The sequence below is a fragment of the Rana temporaria genome, chromosome 9 (assembly GCF_905171775.1).
Source record: "Rana temporaria chromosome 9, aRanTem1.1, whole genome shotgun sequence".
NCBI classification, from domain to species: Eukaryota; Metazoa; Chordata; class Amphibia; order Anura; family Ranidae; genus Rana; species Rana temporaria.
Genome location: NC_053497.1, coordinates 24,621,465 through 24,645,732, shown reverse-complemented (window position 1 = coordinate 24,645,732; position 24,268 = coordinate 24,621,465). Strand labels below are relative to the sequence as shown.

Here is a 24,268-nt window from a genome sequence, read left to right as displayed (position 1 = left end):
TCCAAACGGCTAAAGATATTAACATGAAACTTGGCACACATGTTACTTATATGTCAGCAACAAACATAGGATAGGTGGTTTAACCCTTACCCTCCCCCATTTGCCATGGTCGGGGTTTTTCTTTAAAGTTCCATTCAACTCTATGGGAAATACATGTTACTTCATAACTTCCAAACGGCTGTGCATATTTCGATAACACTTGGTCACATGCTACTTATATGTCCACTTAAACTATAGGAGAGTTAATTTATTTCTTAACTACCCCCATTTGTGAGGGTCGGGGTTTTTGTTTAAAGTCCCATGCAAATCAATGGGAAATGTATGTTCCCACATAACTTCTGTACGCCTGGAGATATTTCAATAATACCTGGTACACATATTACTTAAATGCCAAATAAAAATATATGACAGTTAAATTAACCCTTACCTACACCCTTATATAAAAGATGGGTATATTTATATTACTATGATTTTCCTCCCCAAAAAGGTTAAGATAGGAAGACCGGGCAACGCCGGGTATTCAGCTAGTTATGCAATATAAAAAAAAAAAAAAAAAAAAGTGGTTCTTAGCCTTACTCCCACTATTATTCTAGCAAACAACTGACCACGCTTATAAAGGACTTAAACTCTGTTGTGTGGAAAGGCCAACCTATTTTTCGCTAGCATTTTTTTCCCCTCAGTCAAGCACTGGTCCAAAGTGTACCCAATTCCTTCCATAAACGCTAGGTGGCTCAGACCGTCCATCATCCAGGCTTTTGGTCTCAAGGAGCAGTTTCCACCCCTTGATAGATAGGATATATCCTATCACACTAGAGCAATGAGGGTTTCTTGGACTTACAGCTGCCACCTGGTCTACAGTTCACACATTCTCCAAGATCTGACAGATAGACGTTGCAGCCTCATCGCATCGAGTAAAGCTCTGGCACATCCTGTTCTGCGCTTCACTAATGGCCCCTTTGCCCAAAAGTGGCAAGCAAGTTAAAAAAGTTTAAGCATCAAACCAAAGTTGTTTGGGGGATTTCGTTAGATAGCTAACTAGAGGTGCAGGCGCATGATTTACAGTCAGTGAACCAATTGTGAAGAGCATAAGAGCTAGAAGAAAGTTTCACATTCCACTCATGCAATGAATCCTTCATATTTATGGCAATTTTACTTTGATCTTACTATAATCAACTTTTAAACATGGAGGAACCCTTGAAATAACCAACTCCATGTGGTGTCAGGGAAGCCCCACCGATATTTACAGCCAATGGGACATTAGTGTGATGTGGCTGGGAGGTATGCTCCTTACTCTAGTGGTCAAATCTGGAAGAATCCCCTCATAAAAGATGTTAGTGGCTATTTATCCGACAGGCAAACCTTGGGAGGAACTCACGTCGAGTAAGGCTGCTAGAGATACATGGCGCCATGAGATAATTTACCAATACTGTACAGATCTCTGGAGCCCAACTGCAGTCTGAGGCCACAGCAGACACTAAAATCAGCGTTTCCATATTGCCCTTTTATAGTAGGGATTTTGAGGAGCCTCATGTACTATGTCTCCTGAAGCATGTCCCCAGCAACTCCTATAGCAGGGATATACAATTTAGCGGACCTCCAGCTGTTGCAAAACTACAAGTCCCATCATGCCTCTGGGTGTCATGCTCATGTCTGTCAGAGTCTTGCTATGCCTCATGGGATTTGTAGTTCTGCAACAGCTGGAGGTCCGCTAATTGCATATCCCCGTCCTATACCATGTTCACAGTCTTATCTCAGGTCTGATTCTCTGTCCATCAGCTAAAACAAGTACACAATCTCCAACCATCTTACCAAGCCAATAGTCTGCCACTTTTTTGTTGAGAAGACACACATGATAGTCAACCACCCCAACCTATAAACTGGCCTTTGAAGTAAGGTGCACATGGAAGGGCAACATACATCACAGAAAAAAATAAAAATCAAATTAGATTTTACAGCACACTTACCGAATTGCTTGCAAAAAAAAAAAAAAAAAAAAAAAAAAACACAAGTCATACCAATAAGGTTTTTTTTGCACACATTTGCAAGCGTGCCACTGCAGCTTATGCACATTTTTGAAAATGTGTGCAGAAAAACATTTGTTAGTTTTTGCAGGCTACTTCTCAAGTGTTTTGAGAGATCTTTGTTGGTGGTGCGTGTCTGCCTCTGATAATTACAATTTACTGACCTTCATTTTGGGGGGCTTGAGGCCCCCCATATCAAGGAAGTTGCCCACAACTGGAAGAGATGGTGGCCTGCCCAATGTGGTAAGCAGCAGCTTTTAATATAAAATGTATAACAGAACAAATTTATAATAGAACACTCCTGTGCTCCAGATCCTGGGAAGAAAGGCACCTCTAACCCAGCAACACCATCACCAGCCAAAAAACATGTTGTTCCTGCTGAGCTCTGTGCTATTACATTCCCATGCTAATTAGTGTGGTTTTGGCTCAGTTATGACCTATGAGGTTTACTGAACATACAAGATTTTCCAGGAGATACACAGAAAGTCGCAATTTGATGAAGGTTTATTGACATTTCCTTTGTACAGCCTTTTTTTGTTGAAAAAAATCAAAAATTAACAGAGCAGTAAAAGCTTTTAAATGGATTACCTTTGCCATTCATGTACAAAAAAGGAAACAGTCAGAAGGTAGTATACTAAAAAAAAAAAAAACACAACTAAAAAATGGACAGTAAAATATGGCAGGTACCCAACATCAGATCCATACCCTGCAGTCTGCTTTGCGAGGGATTCAACTTTACATTTCCCAAACCTTCTCCTTTCACCCAGAACTAGATCTCTGAACATTAGAAAGACACGAGATCAGTTACCGGGGAAAGGTTTATTCATTGCACTTAACTAAGACATTAAAAATTCATAATTTAAGAGCAAGTCCATTCAAAACTTTTCAGTTTTGGGTGAAAAGTGCCGTGTGAAGATGCACCCAACCACCAAGGCCTTCTGTGAGCTTCCACCACTGTCCCACTACTGTTCTAGTAAGGATTTAGAAAGGCAGCTTATGGCAGGTGAACACTTAGACACCGTAAAATCAGAAGGGACGAGATGGGCGATCCCTTCAATGGTGGACAGGCAGTTTTAGAAACATCTGCACATCAGATACTCCAAATTACTCACCCCAAAAAAAAAAAAAAATACTAAAAAGAACGCTTGAATGGACCTCCTCTTAAATTCACTTGCGTTAGCCCTTTTGAACCACAAAATCTTCAACTAGTCGTCATTGCCGTCTCCCTGCCTCACCTGAGGACAAATGATTACCATTGTTTCAAAAAATAAAACACTTGTGCGTAATTTATCACCTTTAAAAAAAATCACCCTTCAAATCCATCAGAGGATAGAAATGTTGTTCCTTTTTAACACTATCATACAAAAGCAGGTTTGGGTTAGTAGACTGCACCATGCACTGGGGAATCAATACAATTTATGCATATACATGATGAAAAATATTCAGGTTTTTGTCATAACAGCTTGTGTCTGTCAATGAGTATCTGGAAGCCAAAATGCAAATCATGGATGTCTAAGCCACCATGAAAAAAAAAAGTTAAGGGGTTGTAAAAGGTACAATATTTTTTTTAAATGGCTTCCTTTACCTTCGTGAAGTCCTCCTTCACTTACCTCATCCTTCCATTTTGCTTTTAAATGTCCTTATTCTGAGAAATCCTCACTTCCTGTTCTTCTGTCTAACTCTACACAGTAATGCGAGGCTTTTTCCCTGGTGTCATGCTCGCCCCCTCCGATGGACTACAGAAGAGTCAGGACACCCACTAACACAGCTCCTTTCTCTATCTGCAACGTAGAGAGCGTCTCGACACTCCTGTAGTCGAAGGGAGGGGGCGAGCATGACACTCTACACCAGGGAGAAAGCCTTGCATTACTGTGTGGAGTTACAGACAGAAGAAATAAAGGACATTTAAAAGCAAAAATCAAAGGATGAGGAAAGTGAAGGAACTAAGGGAAAGGAAGCCATTTAGGGGGAAAAAAAATAAAAAATTTGGACCTTTACAACCCCTTTATGAATTGGCTGCCCTACACAATGCATGGAAACAAATTTTTGTTCGATTGCAAGTTTGAACCAAGCCTTGAAAAAAAGCAGAGCAGCCCAAATAGTAAATCCTGACCCCTTACTGTAGAGAAGGACCCTTGTGCGAAAACTGTTCTGCAGCCGACACACCCCTGCAATTAAAGCTCATGCTACTTGCAAAGCTCAACTTACAGGGACCTCTGCAGAGGAATGTTTGACTGTACCAGCATGCTGTAGAAGAGAAACAAAAAAAAACCCACACCCCACCCTTGCTCCCTGCATGGAAGCAGTGGTCTCTGCAGAGGACAGTATGCTCTTGCAGAGACCACTGCTTACACAGTGAACTAGGGCTCTTTTCGATAGCATGCTGGAAGACAGGAGGCTCTACTCTAAAGAATAGGAACTGTAAGACTAGCATCTACAGAATGAGAAGTCAGCCACCATATTTGTTTAACCAGTAGGGCCAAGTAACACATGCTTCAACTGACACCAATGTCACAAAAAATAGGGTATCAGAATTTTGGCATCCTGGCTCATTGCATTTGGCAAGCATTACAAACCCACATTACTGTAAGGTATATTGCAGACAATCGTCAACACTGCCATCATCATGTAGCTTAGTATTTCTCTAGTTATGAAGCTCGGTCATATGAACTCATGGCGAGAAGCCTACATTGGTGTAAAAAGCAAAAGCAGATGTTTGCCAACATATGGTTAAGTCCCAAATATTTCACACATTCTGGTCCAACCGCTTATTCCCTTAGCGGGCGCAAAGCCAAAAAAGTGTCACTTAAGTAGTAACCATCAGTCGGCCCTGTTCCTCAGCCCCAGAACATGGAGGGCCAAACACTCCTATAGTACGATAGTCATTTTGAACAATTGTTCCAGTCTTGAATCTGTCCACTTTAAGGGCTGGTTTAAGTCAAGGGCCCCAATGGACAAGGGAAGATCTTCAAAAGCATCTTAGTTTTTAGTACACCCTGTTACCCAGCTTATTTATACAGGCACAGATGGTTTAACTGTCCCACATCTGGCCTGGAAAACACTGCGCTCCCCAATGTGCAAACAGCACTGGTTTAAAAGTAAAAACAAACAAAAAAATAAAAAATAAAAAAGTTAAAAATCATCAAGTCATGTTTAAGTCTAGATACAAAGGCCCGGTGCTTGTTTAGCGGATGTGAGCCATTTCTTCCAGGAATGGAGTCTTCATGCATCCAGTGCAGAGCTGATCCATCCACAAAGGTGCTTCGTGCTGCAGCGGGGTGCGGCGGGGGAAGAAGGTATAGCTCAAGTCGTAGTTCAGGATGCAGCTGACGGAGGCCATGTAGAGATCGGAGAAGCGGCAGAGGCGGCGGGAGAAGTAGGTGGGGTTGTGGCAGGTGCGGAAAATGCTACCAAACTGAGGGTTGAAGAGGTTCTTGGTCACTGCCCTGTAAATAAAAATATAGGCCCCAATTAAAAAAATAGGGTTCTATTTTTTTTGTAAGAACAGAAAAATTAAGAATACTATGAACACATGACAGTTTCAAGTCCTCCACAGTGGTGAACATTACACAACTGGGCTGTTTAGAATACAGACAACAGAACTGCCCATTTTAAAAGGGTGACAGTTCAGATTTTACCTAGAGCATTCAGGAATAGCTTATTTTTGGATACTTTAAAGTGGAGCTGAACTTGCCATTCCTTCAACAGTTCCCATTCTTTGGATGCGTCTACTGCAGAATGCCCTTCTTCAGCCATTGCAGGACGACGACATCACTCCTATGCATGCAGTCATCCGCACACACAAGGAACAATGCCAGCAATGCAAGCCAAGCACAACTTGGTTTACATGCCGCAGGCAGTTTTTATATTTATTGCAAAAGAAAAATTGCATGTCTTCACTTTGGTTCCACTTTAAAAACTTGGGTTTGAAAAATCCAGGTCATTACTTATTTGTGGATCTTTTTAAATTGTAACTAAATTATGCAATACTTAATTCTTGCCAACATCTAATCTTCCTGCGGGTGCCAGGCTGTGGCCACATCCCACGTTGGCCAGTGTAGGACAACGTCACTTCTGCACATGCAAAGGTGGTGTTCAGTCATCCAGCCACACAAGTTTTGATAGAATGTAAAAACTGACCTTCACAGCTCACTTTTTATTTTAAGAACTGAGCAAGTGAGCAGCTAATTATATTGAAGAAACTGCAATGTTAAAAAAAAAAAAAAAAAAAAAAAAAAAAAAAAAAAAAGCAGGCTTCTTTTATAAATGGTAATCTTAGCTCACGTAAGCTTTTTGATGTGCGATTTGACATGTCAAATCAAGCGGCAATTGCCGTTAATGGCACAATCCTAATCGGTGCAACACTGCATCTGTGGTGCTGCACAGATTTCAAAAAGTTTCTGTACTACTTTGAGATTTCGGCCGAGGCTTTACATTGACATCTGTGCAGAAACCCGCACAAATGCATCAGAAATCTGAGCCGAAATCAGGACGACATGTGGGAGTGAAATTGCGTGAGTTCAGCTGAACTCCGCTTTATTCCCGAGCCCAGTGTGAACCTGGGCTTAAGGCCTCTTTTACAGTCAGGTGGGAAAAAAAAAAAAAAAAGGCAGAGCCTGCTCCAAGGTCAGTTGTCTCCTCCTCCCATACTCCTCACCAGGACTTCAGCAGAGTCTCTCCCATTCTCTAGAACTCCCTACCCAAATCTGTCCGACCATCTCCTACACCTTTAGGTGACCCCTAAAAACTCATCTCTTTGGGGAAGCCCATCCCACCTCCATCCAACAACTGAACATTAGTTCTATCCTTCCACAATCATTACCTTTTTGTAGCACTTGCCCCTTATTAGATTATAAGCTCCAATGAGCAGTGAACTGCTAACCCCCTTGTATTCTAACTGTACAGTCTAACTTTATAATTTAAAGCACTGAAAAAAAAAAAAAAAAAAAAACTTCTGGCATGTTCTAAATCGGGGATAGGCAATTAGCGGACCTCCAGCTGTTGCAGAACTACAATTCCCATGAGGCATAGCAAGACCGACAGCCACAAGCATGACACCAGAGTCAGAGGCATGATGGGACTTGTAGTTTTGCAACAGCTGGAGGTCCGCTAATTGCATATCCCGGTTCTAAATTTTACTGCCTCCGACTAAAAGTAAGCATGTTCATCAACCATGTTGGTACACACCCACACTGTGGCAAAATGTATACCAGTGGTTGTGGCACAATGGGCTTTCAAATGGTTAAAGCTGGCATGGAGAAAGTGACATGCCATCTCTCAGCCACTTGTAAAATGCCTCTGAAAAGCAATTAAACATAGATCAAAATTTTAGACAGGTGGCCATACAAGCCCAAAGTAAACTGGCTATGGAAACTGCATGGGCATGCCACCTCCTGGGCTGAGTTAAATTGCTTCAATACTTTACATCTCCAACTTGAAACAATGCAGATTGGAACGTCTGAGTAATGTCACAAGAACTTATCTGCATACTTTCGTGAAGTCAGGGACTCCAAGAACTGTAGCCAGAGGGTCAATATGACAGTCAGTCAAAGTAGCACCTACTTGCTCAATTCAGGAGTGCCGGTGACCAGAAAGGAGGATGTACACAAAGAGGCAGTCATATGCAAGTGTAGACACACACACACACACAGTACCTGAGCTCATGTCTTTCCCTCATCCAGTCTTGTAGAATCTGCTGCGACTCAGGATCACGGAAGTTCTGTAAGGCAACACAACACTTTGAGAACAGCGTCTGCAGGTCAGATTTCAGACAGCTCATAAACAGACAACTACTCCCATCTTCCAGGGAGAAAGCCAGCCAAGACACACATCTACTACTGGTAAAATGACTTAACACGTCAAAGCTCTGATGGACTACAAGACAGATTTATGGCCTTGAGATACAGAACACATTTTAGCTGAACCACCTTCTACAAAGGCAAACTCTATAGGACATCAGAAGATCAACAGAAGAGATACAACAGATGTCATAACACTGCGCAACTGAATCCAAAAGAATACAGGAGTTGAACAGATGTGCAATTTCACGCCCTATGAAAGGGTCATGGGTATCATAACCAACAGTCAACTTCTGTAGTCTTTCCATTAGTATATTAGAAGGGGATCGGGGGGGGGGGGGGGGGGGAGAAAAATAAAATAAAAACACACTTGCTCAACTACTTGTCTACCAGGCACTTTCACCCCCTTCCTGCCAAGGCCAATTTTCAGCACTGTTGCATATTAAATGACAACACTGTACTGCGGTCATCCAACACTGTACCCAAACAAATTATCTCGAGACAGATAGAGCTTTCCTTAAAGTCTGCCTGAAAACGGCCAGACGGACGCGATTGGACCTCTTGCATGAGGATTGCTCACCATTTGGTGATCATTGTCCATTACACAGTGATGGGAAATCCAAAATGTTAATGGTCACAGATACACTGAGGGAAGGAGAAACATTTTACTGGGGAAGTAAGGTTTATTGGTGACCACAGTTTATGGAAAGCTAGCCCTGGTTTTGCATAGATTTCCTCTTACTTCCTGTAGTGTCTCTGGGACAGAGCAAAAATACATTGCTTATCCAAATCTTTATTACATCACAGGAAAAACAAGCTCTGCCAGCATGAAACTCCAAGCTGCATCCACAATTCCTAGATTTTGTAGTAGAGTACATGCCTACCTGCATACGCTCCAGCAGACCAGTCAGTGCCTGCATCCAAGTCAGGGACTGAGAGTATTGCTCAGTGTTAACAATATAGGTTTCACTCTCCAACTCGGGTACAATGGCTCCTGTCCTCCAGCCATGACGCAACATCAGATCCTTGGGGAAAAAAAACAGCAGAAGAGTTCCCAATGAGATATACAGGAAGAGGGGATATTACATGTTTAGAAAAAAAAAAAAAAAGAAAAGTTGACACTTACTGCAAGGTCACTATATAGGTGGTCCCCAAAGTATAACACTCTAGACCCTCTCCAGCCAGTCAAACGAAGGAAATCAACTAGGTTTCCCTGAAAACAAGACATTACAGTTAACATACACATATATATATATATATATATATATATATATATATATATATATATATAAATAAAATAACACACACACACACACACACACACTTTCTACGTGAAGCAAGAAAGTTGGGAAATTCAAGGAGACAAGCTCTTAGACCCGATTTACTACAATAACAGCTTTGTCTACAAAAAGCAGAATATCGGGGGGAGACAAATGAGTCGAAGGAGTGACATCCCTTTATTCCTCCCTATGCTGGAATATAGAGCACTCATCTACAGTTCTAATTCAAAGAACGGGGGTACTTAGGTTTGCTTTAACAATGGGTCCCCCAGAGAGATGGCTTTATTCAGCAGAGGTTGGCAATGTGACCATGCAACCCAAATTCTATCAATCCAGCCCAAAACCATTTAACATGTTTAAAAAAAAATGCATTTGCACCACTACTAATCACTGAACAGTGGGCACCACCCGACACTAAAACGAACAAGACAATGACTTGGGCCAAGCCTTGTAACTACCAAGACCACGACTCCCACTTTCAACTGAGACTTAAAAGGTTGAACTCCAAGAATAGACTGCTAGCACATTGTCAAGACTAGAACATAGAGGCATCTCCACACGCCTTTGTTAGTCTAGAGCCCCACCAAGAGCTGAGAAAGACGAACACTCCATTATGGAGAAACCAACTTTGTTCAGTACATATAAGGTACAGGAAGGGCAGGTCGAAAAGCTGACCTAGGTGAAGGAAAACAAAAGTGGATGGACTTGAAAGCCCAAAATAACCTAGGATGAAAACTGGCACTTGCATATTAACATACGTTCAGTTATCTTTTTGGGAGCTCGAAAGCCAGAGAAGTGAAGATGTGTAGGCATCTCTAGGGACCATCCTTGTTCTGTCTCATAATTATATTTAGAATTTAGTAAAGATTTGCTTTGCAGCAAGGGTGGACAAACATGAAATTCAGGAGCCAGACTATTTCTCAGGATGCCACTCCACTGACAACTAGAAAATAAAAATAAGTTAGGCGCCAGCTGTATTAAAAAGCATTGGCTGCCTGGCTCCTGGGAGGTGTACAGTCCCAACACCACACTATTTGCTCCCTTTGAATGTTGAAAGCATTTATCAGTTTAAGTGCAGAGATAAAGATAGATATCCTGTCGGGGGGAAAAAAACACACCCCACAAATCCATTTCGGAACAGCCATCTATGGTATGGCCCTACATATGTCCATGATCTCTATGGTATGGCCATACACTACCCTTATTATTGGATTTGGCCTCGCCTCTTCAGGAACATTTCCCATATTGTCTTGTAATAGGTACGTTTCCTACAAATAGATATCCTCTTAACTACTAATTTAGGACTTCCTTCCCATACTTCATACAAGCCTTTAATGTCATCAGCCAGCCTTTCCAAAACACAATGTCCTTAGACAGTAGATCGTGCCAGAACCTGGACTCAAAGAACATTATTCATAGTTTAATTACTTGTAAAGTCTCCTACACCCCGTTTGTACAAGACGGGTCTCCAAAACAGCAAACAGGACATACGTGTTGCCAGACATGCATGGATGTGCTGTTAACCCTTTGCGTCCCCAGTTTTTATTATACAGCGATTATATTCACTGCCAACCTCAGCAAAGTGATGAATCGGAAAACTGGGCACTGGGTCGTTTGACACGCAGACAGAGGGCAGTTTAATAAGCCTTTTGTTCCTCCGGCTTCTATAGGAATCACGTAGCCTGCATGCTCAGCAGTGGGAAAACAAGCAAACAGCGGTGAAAAAAAGCCAGCATGACCCCCCCCCCCCCCCCCACTTGTCTTCAATGGGAGCGAAGGCATCCTCATATACATATAGAATTTTTATACAAATCACTCAGTGACTCTTCAGATTGAACGTGAACTTGTCCCTCCTAAAGAACACTAGACACGGCTCTGTTTAGAGACAAAGGAGTGGGGAATGTTCCTGAGCTGCATGATAAATACCAAGGACATCAAGCATGTCAGCAAAAAGAACCCAACAGGGCTCTATACACACACCAATACATACCAACAGCCCAGCAGTCAAACTTTAACCCCTTGCTGCTCACGTAACACATTATGTGTTGGTGGTACAGAGGGTGGGCTTTACTGTCCACATGCCGCACATAAAGCTCTGCCGCCTATGAACGCTTATGTGCTGACTGCGGGCTCAAAGCACAGCGACAGCCGTCAATGACAACTCTTGGTCTTTGGAAAAACTGTCCCCAGATGATTTGTAATTATGTGAATACTGCAACAGCCAACGACCCCATGAAAATGGATTTGAGCACCTCTAACACATTTGCCCCACCTATAGGGCTTAGTCAGAAGTTTAAGGCCTGTTCACAGGGCAAAATGTGTCAGTCCATAGCCATTCTAGTTCCACACCTAATACACGGGCTGACCAGTGTGCGGAGTCTCTTCATTTCAGTATCAGCCCATCATAGTGGTTAGGCAGTCCTGCACCCTAAGGCATGGAACCCCTGGGACTGGGCAGAAAGGGGTTAAAGGTGTACAGCATGAAGAAAAATTCTTTACACCTCTCTCTAACATTGCCCCCATGTTTTTCCCCCCACAAAACACAACACTACCATTGGCTCTGCCAGAAATCCAGTGACAACACTGTTACTCCACTGAAAGTCTAAGCAGCGGTGTAAGCCCTGCCAGAGTTCTCAACTGCTTGATTACAAAACAGCTCTTTTGGTGCAGAGATGAGTGGAAAGAGTTCTGTAATCCGACAGGCGGAAAACTCAGGCAGGGCTAACAGATCAGCTGGGGATTTCATTACAGCATAGGCAGCGCTGTCAACTTAAATAGAAAGTTAAAAGCACACTGGCAGGATAATAAAGTACTTTCTGTACTTGCAGTATTTTTAAAAAAGTGCACCTTGTGTATTTCGGATGGAAAAAAAAAAATTGAACATGTTTAAGATCCTGATGCCTCCCTTCTTCCACTCAGCGAAGTGCAAGAAAGCAGCGTCTTTGCTCATAGGCTCTGAGATTGCAGCGGGAACCAATGGCTCATTCTGCCGTCAATCATAGCCAGTTAGGTGGAAGGGGGGCCCCCGAGACGCACTGTGTGCGTCTATGGACACAGAGTGGGTCTCAGGAGCGAGGATGCACGAGTACCCAAAGGCAAGCATCTTACTATGGGAGCACTTTGTGGTGGAGGGGGGGGGGGAATAGGAGCCAGTACCACCAACAGGGAACCTGACAAGAGGATCGGAGCTGATCTGTGCAAAACCACCAGAGCAAGTGTAAAAACATTTTGATTAAAATATAAAACACACTAGGGCTGAAACAACTAATCGATTGACAACTAATCGATTATGAAAATAGTTGTCAACTATTTTCATAATCGATTAATCGGCCAGTTGATTAGTTGGCCTGCATATAGAATACATTACTTGTTTACATATCAGGAAATACAGTGCAGCACACATACAGCTCAGTACACCATCCATATATGTCACCAAGTGCCTGAGAATTTGTGAATGTGCAAGTGTGAGGAGCAATGCCTCATGGGACATGTAGTCCTGGGCAGAAACTAAGGGGTTCTAAAGGCAGAATTTTTTTTTTTTTTTTTTTTTTTTTTAAACCTTGCTATAGTGGACGCTCTACTATACTTTGCAGCTTGCACTTGTTTAAAAAAACAAAAAAAAAAAACTTTAAAGACTCTGTACAGGGAAGATCAGCATCTGAACCCAGAGAAAGTGGAGGTAATAGAAGGCATTACAATTACTGTAGTTGGTTATTTATATTTACCACTGCATATGGATATTTAAGAATTGCTTTTTTTTTTACATATTAACTAAATTGTACACACACACACTTTTTTTTTAAGATTATCCGTCTAGTCGATTAATCTAAACAATAATCGGCCAACTAATCGATAATGAAAATAATCGTTAGTTGCAGCCCTATAACACACACACACACTTTAAAAACAGACTCGATATCCTTCCAAGCTGACCCTCAGAGCTTAGTCAGAGGAGGTTTGCTATTTGGAGTAACAACCTCTATTAAACTTCCAGTCTGTGGACTTGGGATCACTTCCAAAGCACAAATTCTGGGAAGGGAGGACGGGATTACAGAAATCTTCGTCAGCATTTTCCCCACACAAAGGCATGCGAACACTTTTTTTTATAAAATTTGTATACAGCATATTAGCTAAAATATTGCTCACAGTTTTTAGTCTCCAACCTTCTAAAACTCCAGTAACTGCAGCTAGTTCAACAAAGTGCCAAATCTAGAAGAAACGCATTTCCTCCAGAGAAAACACCTTAGAAAGCCTTCCATTAAAAAAAAACAAAAAAGGTTTTAATTTAAACCAACAATGGTTTCCCTCTCATAGAATAGTCCGTTTCCTATAGACATTTAACTCCGTACAAAACAGCGCCCAGTGATTTTTGTTGGGCTGGCCGGTTGCCAAACCTCCCCAGAAGACATCCTGTAATATAGTGCGGAGTTCCAGGACGTACAGCAGCAGAGCCACGTATGCACAGATGAGCCTTTCATAGCGGGGAGGACGATGTGAAGAGGAACTGTCACAGAAGCCAGGAAGCATGGTTCTCTAAGCTTCTGCACACATACAGCTGCCAAAAGAGCCGACACAATGTACCCTCAACTGCTATACAAGCACTGCTGATGTGGCCGTTAGCACTTATGTGCCAGCAAACGCCTCCAATCATTTAACCAGCATAACAGTCTAATTAGGAGTTTATTGCTTCAAACAGGAGATGGTCAAGAACAGGTTTTCAACAAGCACTCGCGGTACAAAAACAAAAACCCCCCAAAATACAAAGCAGAAAAAAAAAAAAATGTACACACCAATGCAAAGTTAATAATCCTCCTATGTGCTGGAAAATAAAATGATTCATCAGGGATATCAAATCACACCAAATGTTTTATTTAATCTTCCCACGTATTGAAAAATCATTGATCCGTGATAACTCCCTAACCCACCATGAACGTGTTGGTGCACCCAAAACTACTTTGCCGGTTAAGTTAGACCTCTTTCACATTGAGGCGTGGAGCCGCGGTGATGGTATAGCCGCGCTATTTGTAGCGCGGCTATACCGTCGTATTTACTGCGATATTCGGGTGCTAGTGGTGAGGTTTTAACCCCAGCTAGCGGCCGAAAAAGGGTTAATACCGCGCTTTCCTATTGATTTCAATGGGAAGGCACGGTATAGGAGCGGTGAACACACCGCTCCTATACCGTGGTAAAGATGCGGCTAGCAGGACTTTTGGAGCGCTCCTGCTAGCGCACCGCTTCAATGTGAAAGCCTTCGGGCTTTCACATTGAACACTAAAGGGCAGTTTTTTTCATGCGGTATAGCAGCGCTATTTTTTGCGCTGTACTGCATGAAAAACGCCTCGATGTGAAAGGGGCCTTAGTCTGCTCATGATAGTATCGGCCATTTGTATGGGTAGCACGACGACCAACATTGCATCTTGCTGGCAGCAAATAATCAACAGTTCCAATTAAAGCACATGTCAAACTACACAAAAAAGTAGAGACTTGGAAAACTGTAGAATACCTTTAGGAGTAGAGCAGAACCTGCTTCCTTTCAGACCATCTGTGACTTACAGTATGGGATGTGAGAAGAGAGCAAGTAGGGAGGACGGGACGGGAGATAAATAAAGCTGGCCATAGAAAGAAATCAAATAGAACATGACTTGAGCCTACCAAATCGTTTATACATTGGTTGCAGGGATGCATGCATCCCATTTTTATGTGATTATTAAATAAAGGTATTGGGTGTTTTTTTGAAACACCAACCAATTCTTAAAAAAAAAAAAAAAAAAATCCTGTTCCATTAAGTTCTTCCAGGTTTTCCTTGGTAATAAGAATATGTAATGTTTCAGCATGTGGTGGTCAACCTGTTATTTTACAAGACAAAGCTGCCATAGATTGATCAAAAATTGGATGGGGAGGATCCCTTCATCCACCTCACTTGTGGATGAGGGAGTCTGTTCATGTTTACATTTGGCCCTCTGGTGGAATGGGGAAAAAATAAAAAATATATTTAATAGTCTATAGCAGGGATATGCAATTAGACCTCCAGCTGTTGCAAAACAAGTCCCATCATGCCTCTGGGTGTCATGCTTGTGGCTGTCAGAGTCTTGCTATGCCTCATGGGACTTTCAGTTCAACAGCTGGAGGTCCACTGATTGCATATCCCTGGTCTATAGGCAGCCTACATTTTCTGATCCAAGGAGATCCCTATGAAAGTTTTAGCAAAAAGATGTATGGGGGTTTCCTCACTGGAGCACTGGGTTGTTGAGGGTGCAGAAGAGGGCGGTTCAAGCAATCAGCAACTCGCTGAGGGGATGAGCCGGATTGATCCCGACTCAGTGGTTGCAATCATGCCAAAGCCTGGACTAGCTCTGTGACAGCCAACAGGGGGCTTTAGCCTGCTGAAAAACAGGTCACAGGAGGACAGAACAAACTGCACTCCTGCGATCCACAGGAGAAGTACAGCCAAACGAGCATATCAGGCAACCTGAACGGGTCAAATCCTATAGTGATTGATGTAGCCAGCTCAGAAAATATCAGTTCTGCTTCCTAAAGAATAAAAGACATTAGTACCGTGTCAAAGATCATGCATAAAATATCCTGATAGGGGTCATAACAGACCAACATGGGGCGCCAAGCAAAAAGCACTCCTAGGTATAGATACATCCTGGAGGATCAGGAGGACATTTTGGAATACCTTTATATCCAATATACTACATATTAGGCAATGTGTGCTTTTCAGCAGTAACTCAGATTTATTATAATTGGTGGGAATGACAGGTTTGTCAATGACACCGCTTTTACAGGCCTTCAAAAGTGTCCCTCCAGGCCTTGTCTGGCCAGACAGCCATTTGTTAGGAATAGTAAAAGTGACACCTTTAAGCAAATTACCATTAGCAGGCATCATATACTGCGCTGAAGTCTTCATTCTGGAGAAACCTATAACACCGGCGTGACCTGATCTAGTGCTGTACTTCACCCATCCCCTAAGACAGATGTCCGCTTCTCATGGTATCCATACCTGTTTGTAGACTTGTCCTTTCTCCAGCCCATCAATCCTATCCCACTTCAGATTTCCATTTACATCCACCCGACGAAAGGGCCTGTACAACAAAAACCAGTTGGTTAAATCCGGTTTTAGATTTCCAACACAAAATGTTTATGACTGCTTCCAATTTGACAAACCAAAAATTTAGACAGGAAGTATTACAAATATCATCCAATTACCTGAAGCCCAATTGCTTGGATAGGTTAGAACAGGGATATCCAAACTACAGCCCTCCAACTGTTACAATGCCTCATGGGACATGTAGTTCTGCAAAACAGAAAACTAGGCATGATGGGAAAATGTAGTTCTTGAATAATTAGAGGGTCATAGTTTGGAGACCCCTGGGTGAGAACTTCTGTCAAGTTTTATTACAGGTGTTGTCCCTGTTGGATGGGAATTCAGGAGGATAATTCTCTAGGTGACAAAGGAGTCAATTAAAAAAAAAAAAAAAAAAAAAAAAAAAGCTGTTCACGTTGCAAGGGAATTTATCCCAGAGCTTACTGAATGTGATGAAGTTTCATTTTGCAAAGAATACAAAAATCATGTGCAATGAGAGAAAAATGCATGCGACTGGATGATGGAAGTCAGCTTCACCCCATTTTTTAAAGTGGAGGTTCACCCAAAAACTAAATTTTTAACATTAGATTGATGCTAATTTTGTCAAGGGGAATCAGGCGTTTTTTAAATCGAAGCAGTACTTACCGTTTTAGAGATAGATCTTCTCCGCCGCTTCCGGGTATGGTCTTCGGGACTGTGCGTTCCTATTTGATTGACAGTCATCCGACGGTCGCATACATTGCGTCACGAGTAGCCGAAAGAAGCCGAACGTCGGTGCGGCTCTATACGGTGCCTGCGCACCGACGTTCGGCTACTTTCGGAAAATCGTGACGCGATAGATGCGTCCGTCGGAAGCCCAACAATCAAATAGGAACGCCCAGTCACGCAGCCCATACGCGGAAGCGGAGGAGAAGATGCATCTCTAAAAACGGCAAGTACGGCTTCGATTTTAAAAAAACTACCGATTCCCCTTGACAAAAATGAGCATGAAACCAATGTTAAAAATTAACATTTCCGGGTGAACCTCCACTTTAAACTTAAAATGGATATTGTATTATATAGAGAGGCATCAACAAGACAGACGATTATAGAATAGAAATCCATATACATGATACCATTAATAGTATTGGGATGCCTGCCTTTACATACACACAACTTTAATGGCACCCCAGTCTTAGTCCATAGGGTTCAATATTAAGTTGGCCCATCCTTTCCAGCTATACCACTTTCAACTGTTGTGGGAAGGTTGGACCATTCTTCCAGAAGTGCACTGGTGAGGCAATCTCTGCTTTAATTTATCCCAAAGGTGTTTGATCAGGTTGAGGTCAAGACTCTGCGGGAATGGTTTGGGGGGGGGGGGGAGGTACTTGACTGCAAAGTTGGGAGCAAAATGTTTCGTTATGCCTACTCCTTAAAAGTTCCCCTTCACTGGAACTAAGGGGCCAAGCCCAACCCCACACCATAATCACCCCTACATCAAATAATTTGGACTAGTGCACAAAACAAGCTCCATAAAGACATGAGAATTCGGGAATGAGGAAATTGACTAGCCTGCACTGAGTTTTGACTTTAATAGAACACCTTTGGTATGAATTGGAGCGAAGACTGAGCCAGGCCTTGTCCACATTAGTGCCCGACCTCACAATTGCACTTCTGGACGAATGGTCCAACATTCCCATATACACTCCTAAACCTTGCAGACAGCCTTCCCAGAAGAGTTGAAGCTGTTCTAGGACGCCATTAAAGTTCACGTGTGTGTAAAAGGCAGACATCCCAATATTTTTGGTATATAGTGTACATGAACCGCTCGGCAATCTTTTCAGCCAGTCTTCAAGTGATTCATACATGGCTGCACAGCCAGGAAGGGGAATCCACAATTTTAGTTTTACAGCTTCTGGTGTAAGCTCCCTGTCCATTGGACACAAAATAAGCAGCCGATCCTCCAATAAGAAAGGCAACACATGAAGGTGCAAAGAAGAAACAGGAGGAAAAATAGTGGAGTCATCTGCCTGGCTATACAGTCACATTGATGTGTGAAACAAGACTGGCTGAGCAGAATTACATTGTGACAGCAGTTGTGCACTTGCACAGATATCAAATTGGGAGCAGCGGCCATGTCCTGTCTAACATGGAGACAGCCTGCAAGGGAATCAACTGAAAACCTGTGCAGGTAAATGCAGATCTTACCCAGGCATATGCTGTAGTGCAGCGTTTCTCTCAACTCCAGTCCTCAAGGCGCCCCAACAGGTCATGTTTTCAGGCTTTCCATTATTTTGCACAGGTTATTTTGATCAGTTTCACTGCCTTAGTAATTACCACAGCCGTTTCATCTGAGGGAAATCCTGAAAACATGACCTGTTGGGGCGCCTTGAGGACTGGAGTTGAGACACACTGCTGTAGTGAAAAAGGCCTATAGCAGTAAAATCTGCCCTTGTTTCCACTATAGCCGTTTAACCGGAGTGCCACTTAAAATCACTCCCATTTAGCTTTGAAGACTTCCGCAAAAAAAAAAAAAATATATATATAATACCAATTCCAAACCGGAATAGGCGGCTGCTAAATAAAATTCCTTTGTTGTAGCAGACGTAAGCTGTGCAGGAACGAACAGGAAGCCCACTCTAATCTTAAAAGCGATCGGCCAGAGCAGTGATAAACAATTGCCTTTTAGGCTATGAATGTCCGTGGGCTTGCAGAGCAGCAGCTAAGCAACTACAGAAAAGTCCTCATGTCCATGAGAGGCCCATTGCCAGGCATTACCGTTTGAATGATTACCAAGCACCCATCTGGCAATTGCCATGATGTCAAATGCTGACATTGCACAACCTCCATGCAGACCAGTGAATCCGCGGCACGTTTTCATAATCCTACGCAAGTAACCATTACGTGCAATATTTACAGCGACGCTGGTCTGTTCACTTCTACATGCCTCACGCTGCTTATGCAATCTGACTGGCTGCTGAAGCGACTTCTCAGAACAGGCCGATGTAAATACATTAGCGCAAAAATATATTTCAGCAAGCCAGATGGCCACTTAGGAGACAGTAACCAGGGATCAAGGCAAACACAGGAAGTAAACGCAAGATTATGCAAAACATAGGTCGAGGGTATTCTGACTAGTGCAACTTCAGCCAGAAATATATTAAAAAATTAAATATACATTCTCTGGCCACTTTATTAGGTACACATATTCAATTGCTTGGCAACACAAAATGCTAATCAGCAGATCACATGACAGCACCTCAATGCATTTAGGCTAGCTGTGGTGAAGACAACCAAGTTCAAACTGAGCATCAGAACGAGGAAGAAAGGGACTTTGAACATGGCATGGTTGTCGGTGCCAGTCTGACCATTTTTTAAAAACTGGTGATCTACTGGAATTTTTAGGCACAAGCATCCCAGGTTTACAGAGAAGGGTCCGAAAAAGAACATCCAGCGGCAGTTGTATGGAGGAAAATGCCTTGTTGATGTCAGAAGAGAATGGTTTGAGATGATAGAAAGGCCACAGTAATGCAAGTTACCACTCGTTACAACCAAGGTATGCAGAATACCATCTCTGAACACATCGAACCTTGAAGCAGAAGACCACACAGAGTGCCACTCCTGTCAGCAACAGGGCATGAAGCTACCGGTCTGACAAGTCTCGATTTCAGCTGCTACATTCAGCTTGCAGGGTCAGAATTTGGCGTAAACGCCAAAGCATAGATCCATCCTGCCTTGTATCAATGGTGCAGGCTGGTGGTGGTGCAATGGTGTGGGGGACATTTTCTTGGCACACTTTGGGCCCCTTTGTACCAATTGAGCATCGTTTCAAACTCCACGGCCTAACTGAACATTGTTGCTGACCATGTCCATCCCTTTAGGACTACAGTGTCCCCATCTTCTGATGGTTCCTTCCAGCAGGATAATGCACCATGTTACAAAGCTGAAATCTTCTCACCACTGGCTTCTTGAAAAGGACAATGAAGTCACTGTACTCCAATGGCCTCCACAGTCAGCAGATATCAATCTAATAGAGCATTTTTGGGACGTGGTGGAACAGGCAATTGGCATCATGGATGTGCAGCCAACAAATCAGCAGCAACTGTGTGATGCCATCTTGTCAGTCAGATAGACCAAAATCTGAGAAAGTTTCCAAAAAGCTTGTGTGTACACCCAAGTAGCTGGTGAGCATACATCTGGATTCGAATTCCTACTGGATTAGTTTAAAAAACAGTAAATTGTCTGACGGCTCAAAACAGGCGAAAAATTAAACATGTGGTTCTGGACAGAAGAGGTTACGGAAAACCCAGTTCTTATTTCTTCTATCAAACATCACATTATTCAGACTTCCAAACACTCACTTGAGGCAATCATTGAAGAAACTAGGTTTGTCTGCTTGAACGATTACCACGTCGAAAAAGTCCCTCCAGTCCTGGCCCACCATGTACTTCATCCCTTTGTCTCTACAAGAAAGAATAAAAGATCAAGAATTAAACAGCAAACATTTCTACATTCTGGTGATATAACACTTTTGCAAATAAGAGTTGTCAAATAAGCAAGAGACTAGGAACTGGCCAGTGATGGCGTTGGCCAGCTTGCCTGACATGTATTGCAATATAGGCGAGGGATGCCTGAAGTATTCCTCGCTACAAGTTTGTTTTGTAATAACACTTTCTATAAAAAAAAAAAAGTTTACACTTTGAGGGAGGGGCAGATGCAAGGGCCACCCAAGTTGGGGGGGGGGTAGTATGGGACATTCACTGTACAGCTGTAAATATCCATCCAATCGAAGGATTTGGGAAGCCCCAGAAGTGCAGTATTTTTTTTGGGGGGGGGGGTTTGCCTCATGTATTTTGAAAGCGATATGGGGTGTTGGCACCAATAAAGATAATACTCCCAGAACTTTTTTTTTCTTTACCCAGGTTTATACTTGCCTGCTCCATGCCAGTATATTGCACAAAGCAGTCCTTTACCACCTTTTCTGGGGTCCCCCCGTCACTGCCGTCTGCTCCTCTTTTCAATGTGTCATGAGGATATGCATTCTTCCAATGTCAACACTCTTGATAGAGGAGAATGTTCATGCCACCAATGCAACAGTCCAGATCCAAGAACACAGTCCCCTCTTTGGCAGGTCTGAGTACCGGCTGCCTACATGTGATCAACTAGAAGTTGCAGAGACAACCGTGATAGTAAGGGATTATGTACCAACAGCTTATGCTGCCATCTGATGCCCTTTACATTTAGTACCCTTTCCTCACATTTTATAAAAGCGCCAAGACCTATATTGCCCTTCACTGAAAAAAATGCACCTACCTCATTTCAGAATGCTACGGTGCAAAAAAGGATATACATGGGAGAACTTACACAAAACTAAAAGGACTGTTGGTGATGAGGAAAAGCTTCTTCCCCTGTTTGACAAAACGGTCCAGAACGGTATAAGTCTCCTCCCCACGTATGATGTATTTTTCTAAGGGAGACAGTGACACGTTAGAGAGCATAGTTTGCACAGATCACCACATATTTTTAAGTGCCCAAAAATTTAGAATATACCTAGAATAAAAATATATATATTTTTTTAATATCAATGAATTTATAAAGCAACATATGAGATAATAGGGATATTAACATTTCTGCCCCACAAGCAGATTGTGCTTAAAATTTGCCAAGCTAAACACCCACCACCCAGCTATTTCAATCTAACCTGCACTACCACCTCACACCCATACCCAACTGCTTACTGACTTCTGCCACAGAGCTGAAACTCTGCAGTGTTTTGTTTAGCTTGTCCTAGTGAAGACACTTAGCGTGGGCAAAAACTGATGCCCTATGACATTAATGGAGCCATTTACCAAGGGCCTGCCCTGGCCCCATTTAGGTCAATGGGGTCTCAGCGCATGGGAGCAGGCAGAGCTAAAGGTAATTTTGTTAGGACGGGGCGTGAACACTGGTGGATGCTTTAGCGCTTTAATAAAAAAAAATAAAAAAATAAAAAAAAAAAAGTATAACAAAGCTGGGCCTAGCCAAATATAGTAATAAAAGCTTTCCCTGGACCGAAGGAAAAAAAAAAGCCGTTTGCTTTTATGAGTTGAGACTTTACAACTTGGCAAACCAATGAGGGAGATTTACTAATAAAAAAAAAAAAAGGGAATCTTTAGAATCTGGAGTAGCTGTGCATGGTAACCAATCCGTTAACTTCAGTTTGTTCAATTAAGCTTAGACGATAAAACCTGGAAGCCAATGTGTTTCTTTGCAGAGCTGCACCAGATTTTGCACTTGCCAGTTTAAGTAAATCAACCTCAATAAGTTGTGGTTGGAGAAGTTGGTTTTTCAAATCGAGGCCAGTAGTTTCAAGAAGGCCGAGGATGGTTGGTGGAGATATTTAATAAGATCTTCATAGATATGGGTGGAGAAGCGCGAAGAAGCAAGTCAAGGTGTAGAAAGGAGATGGAAATAGTTTGTTAAATATACAACCGGTCCCAACTGGTCATCATGGAGCAGTCATGAATACCAAGCAATTGTAATGTATTTTTTTTTTTTAGCAGAACTAAACCCAACACTCCCCCTCCACCTTCCAATAATGCAGAAGTTACATCCTTTGCCAGCCACGATGATCTTTCCACCCTCCACCAACACCAATGAAGGGTCACCAATGAGGGGAATGAGATAATCATGGCTGGAAAAGGATGCAACTTGTGCATTGTTGGAAGGGGAGTGTGTTGGGTTTAGTTCTGCTAAACAAAATCCATGAATGCATGAAGATAATACCTTTAGCATGCAACCCCTATACTTACTGGATCCAATGATCTGCACGAAGCAGAGGCCCTCAACTGCCTCCCTACTTATTGGCTTAGAAAGCAGGAGTCAATGGCTCCTGCAGCAGTCAATTACAGTCATTATGGAGCGAGTGGGGGCAGAACCAAGCCACGTCAGTGGAAGCAGGGCTGGCTCAGAAGGGAGCATGCACCCAGAACGAGCAGCTTGCTCTGGGGGCACAGAGTGGGGGGGAGGAGGAATGTGCCGTGAGCGCCCTGCAAATTTTTTTTTTAAACACATCCCACCTTCTTTTATACCAGGGATACTCAAACTACGGCCCTCCAGCTGTTGCAGAACTACACATCCCATGAGGCATTGTAAAACTCTGACATGACTATGCATGATAGGAATTGTAGTTCCTGAACTGGAGGGTCATAGTTTGAAGATTCACGTTTTAGACCGCTTTCACACTGGAGGCATTTTCTTCAAGCACTTTAGCGCCAAAATAAAATGCACCTGAATGCCTCTTCTGCAATCTGCGTGAAAGCCCTAGTGCTTTTTTACAATGGGGCGCTACCAGGACATCAAAAAAGTCCTGCAAGCAGCTTGAGGTGCTCCTAAAGTGCCTCTGCCCATTGAAATCAATGGGCAGTGCCATGGAGCTCCTGCAAAGTGCCACAGTAGCAGTGCTTGGCGGGCACTTTTAACGCTTTTCAGCCGCTAGCAGGAGCAAAAGTGCCTTTAAAACTAGCAGCACTTTATCGCTAAAGCCCCTGTGCATTGTGAAATTGCTCTTCAAGCACCTGTTAAGGGTGGACATTAGGAACCATTAGCAAAGAGGAATCCGTCATGCTCAAGCTTCTGCCCCGATTTCTTGCTCTACTGCAGTGGAGCTGAATTAGATGGTGTCCTTGCCCCAAATCTGCACACAGCAGTTCACTTGTCAAAAGCAGCAAACTACAAAATCAAACCACCTACATCTACCAAAATAGAAATGCTGTCATTTTGCTAATGCTTTCATAAAGAAATAGTAGAAAAACGACTTTGAGGATCCAAAGAGGTACCACGCTGTTTACTCTCCCTGCAGTAATAATAAGTTACAATATTCCCATCACTCAAAGCTGACATGTGATGTGACCGGGGCTGGGTGTGTGAATTCATCTCTTCAAGAATGTAGAGAAACGCAACTTTTCATTCGTTTGTGTGACCTTCCTAGACTATGGCAGGTCGAGCCACAGGGCTGACGAGTAGGCCTTCCAGGGATTATAAGAAGTTATGTTCATGCGCTTCTGAAAAGGGTCTATTGTTTGAGGCATTCGGAGTACACATCCCAACCCCCTTAAAAAACAA

At 42.7% G+C, this 24,268-nt stretch overlaps 1 protein-coding gene across 1 annotated transcript in view; it reads right to left on the bottom strand.

Moving 5' to 3' along the window:
• Window positions 1-3,954: 3,954 nt before the first annotated feature.
• Window positions 3,955-24,268, bottom strand: part of LOC120914515 (5'-nucleotidase domain-containing protein 2-like) — a 78,172-nt gene continuing 57,858 nt past the window's right edge. The window contains exons 10-16 of the mRNA XM_040325191.1: window positions 21,530-21,632; window positions 20,527-20,628; window positions 16,103-16,184; window positions 8,946-9,032; window positions 8,704-8,844; window positions 7,676-7,740; window positions 3,955-5,467 (exon numbers count right to left, since the gene is read on the bottom strand). Of these exons, the coding sequence (XP_040181125.1) occupies window positions 5,206-5,467; window positions 7,676-7,740; window positions 8,704-8,844; window positions 8,946-9,032; window positions 16,103-16,184; window positions 20,527-20,628; window positions 21,530-21,632 (842 nt within the window). The 3' untranslated portion in view covers window positions 3,955-5,205. The remainder of the gene's footprint in view (window positions 5,468-7,675; window positions 7,741-8,703; window positions 8,845-8,945; window positions 9,033-16,102; window positions 16,185-20,526; window positions 20,629-21,529; window positions 21,633-24,268) is intronic.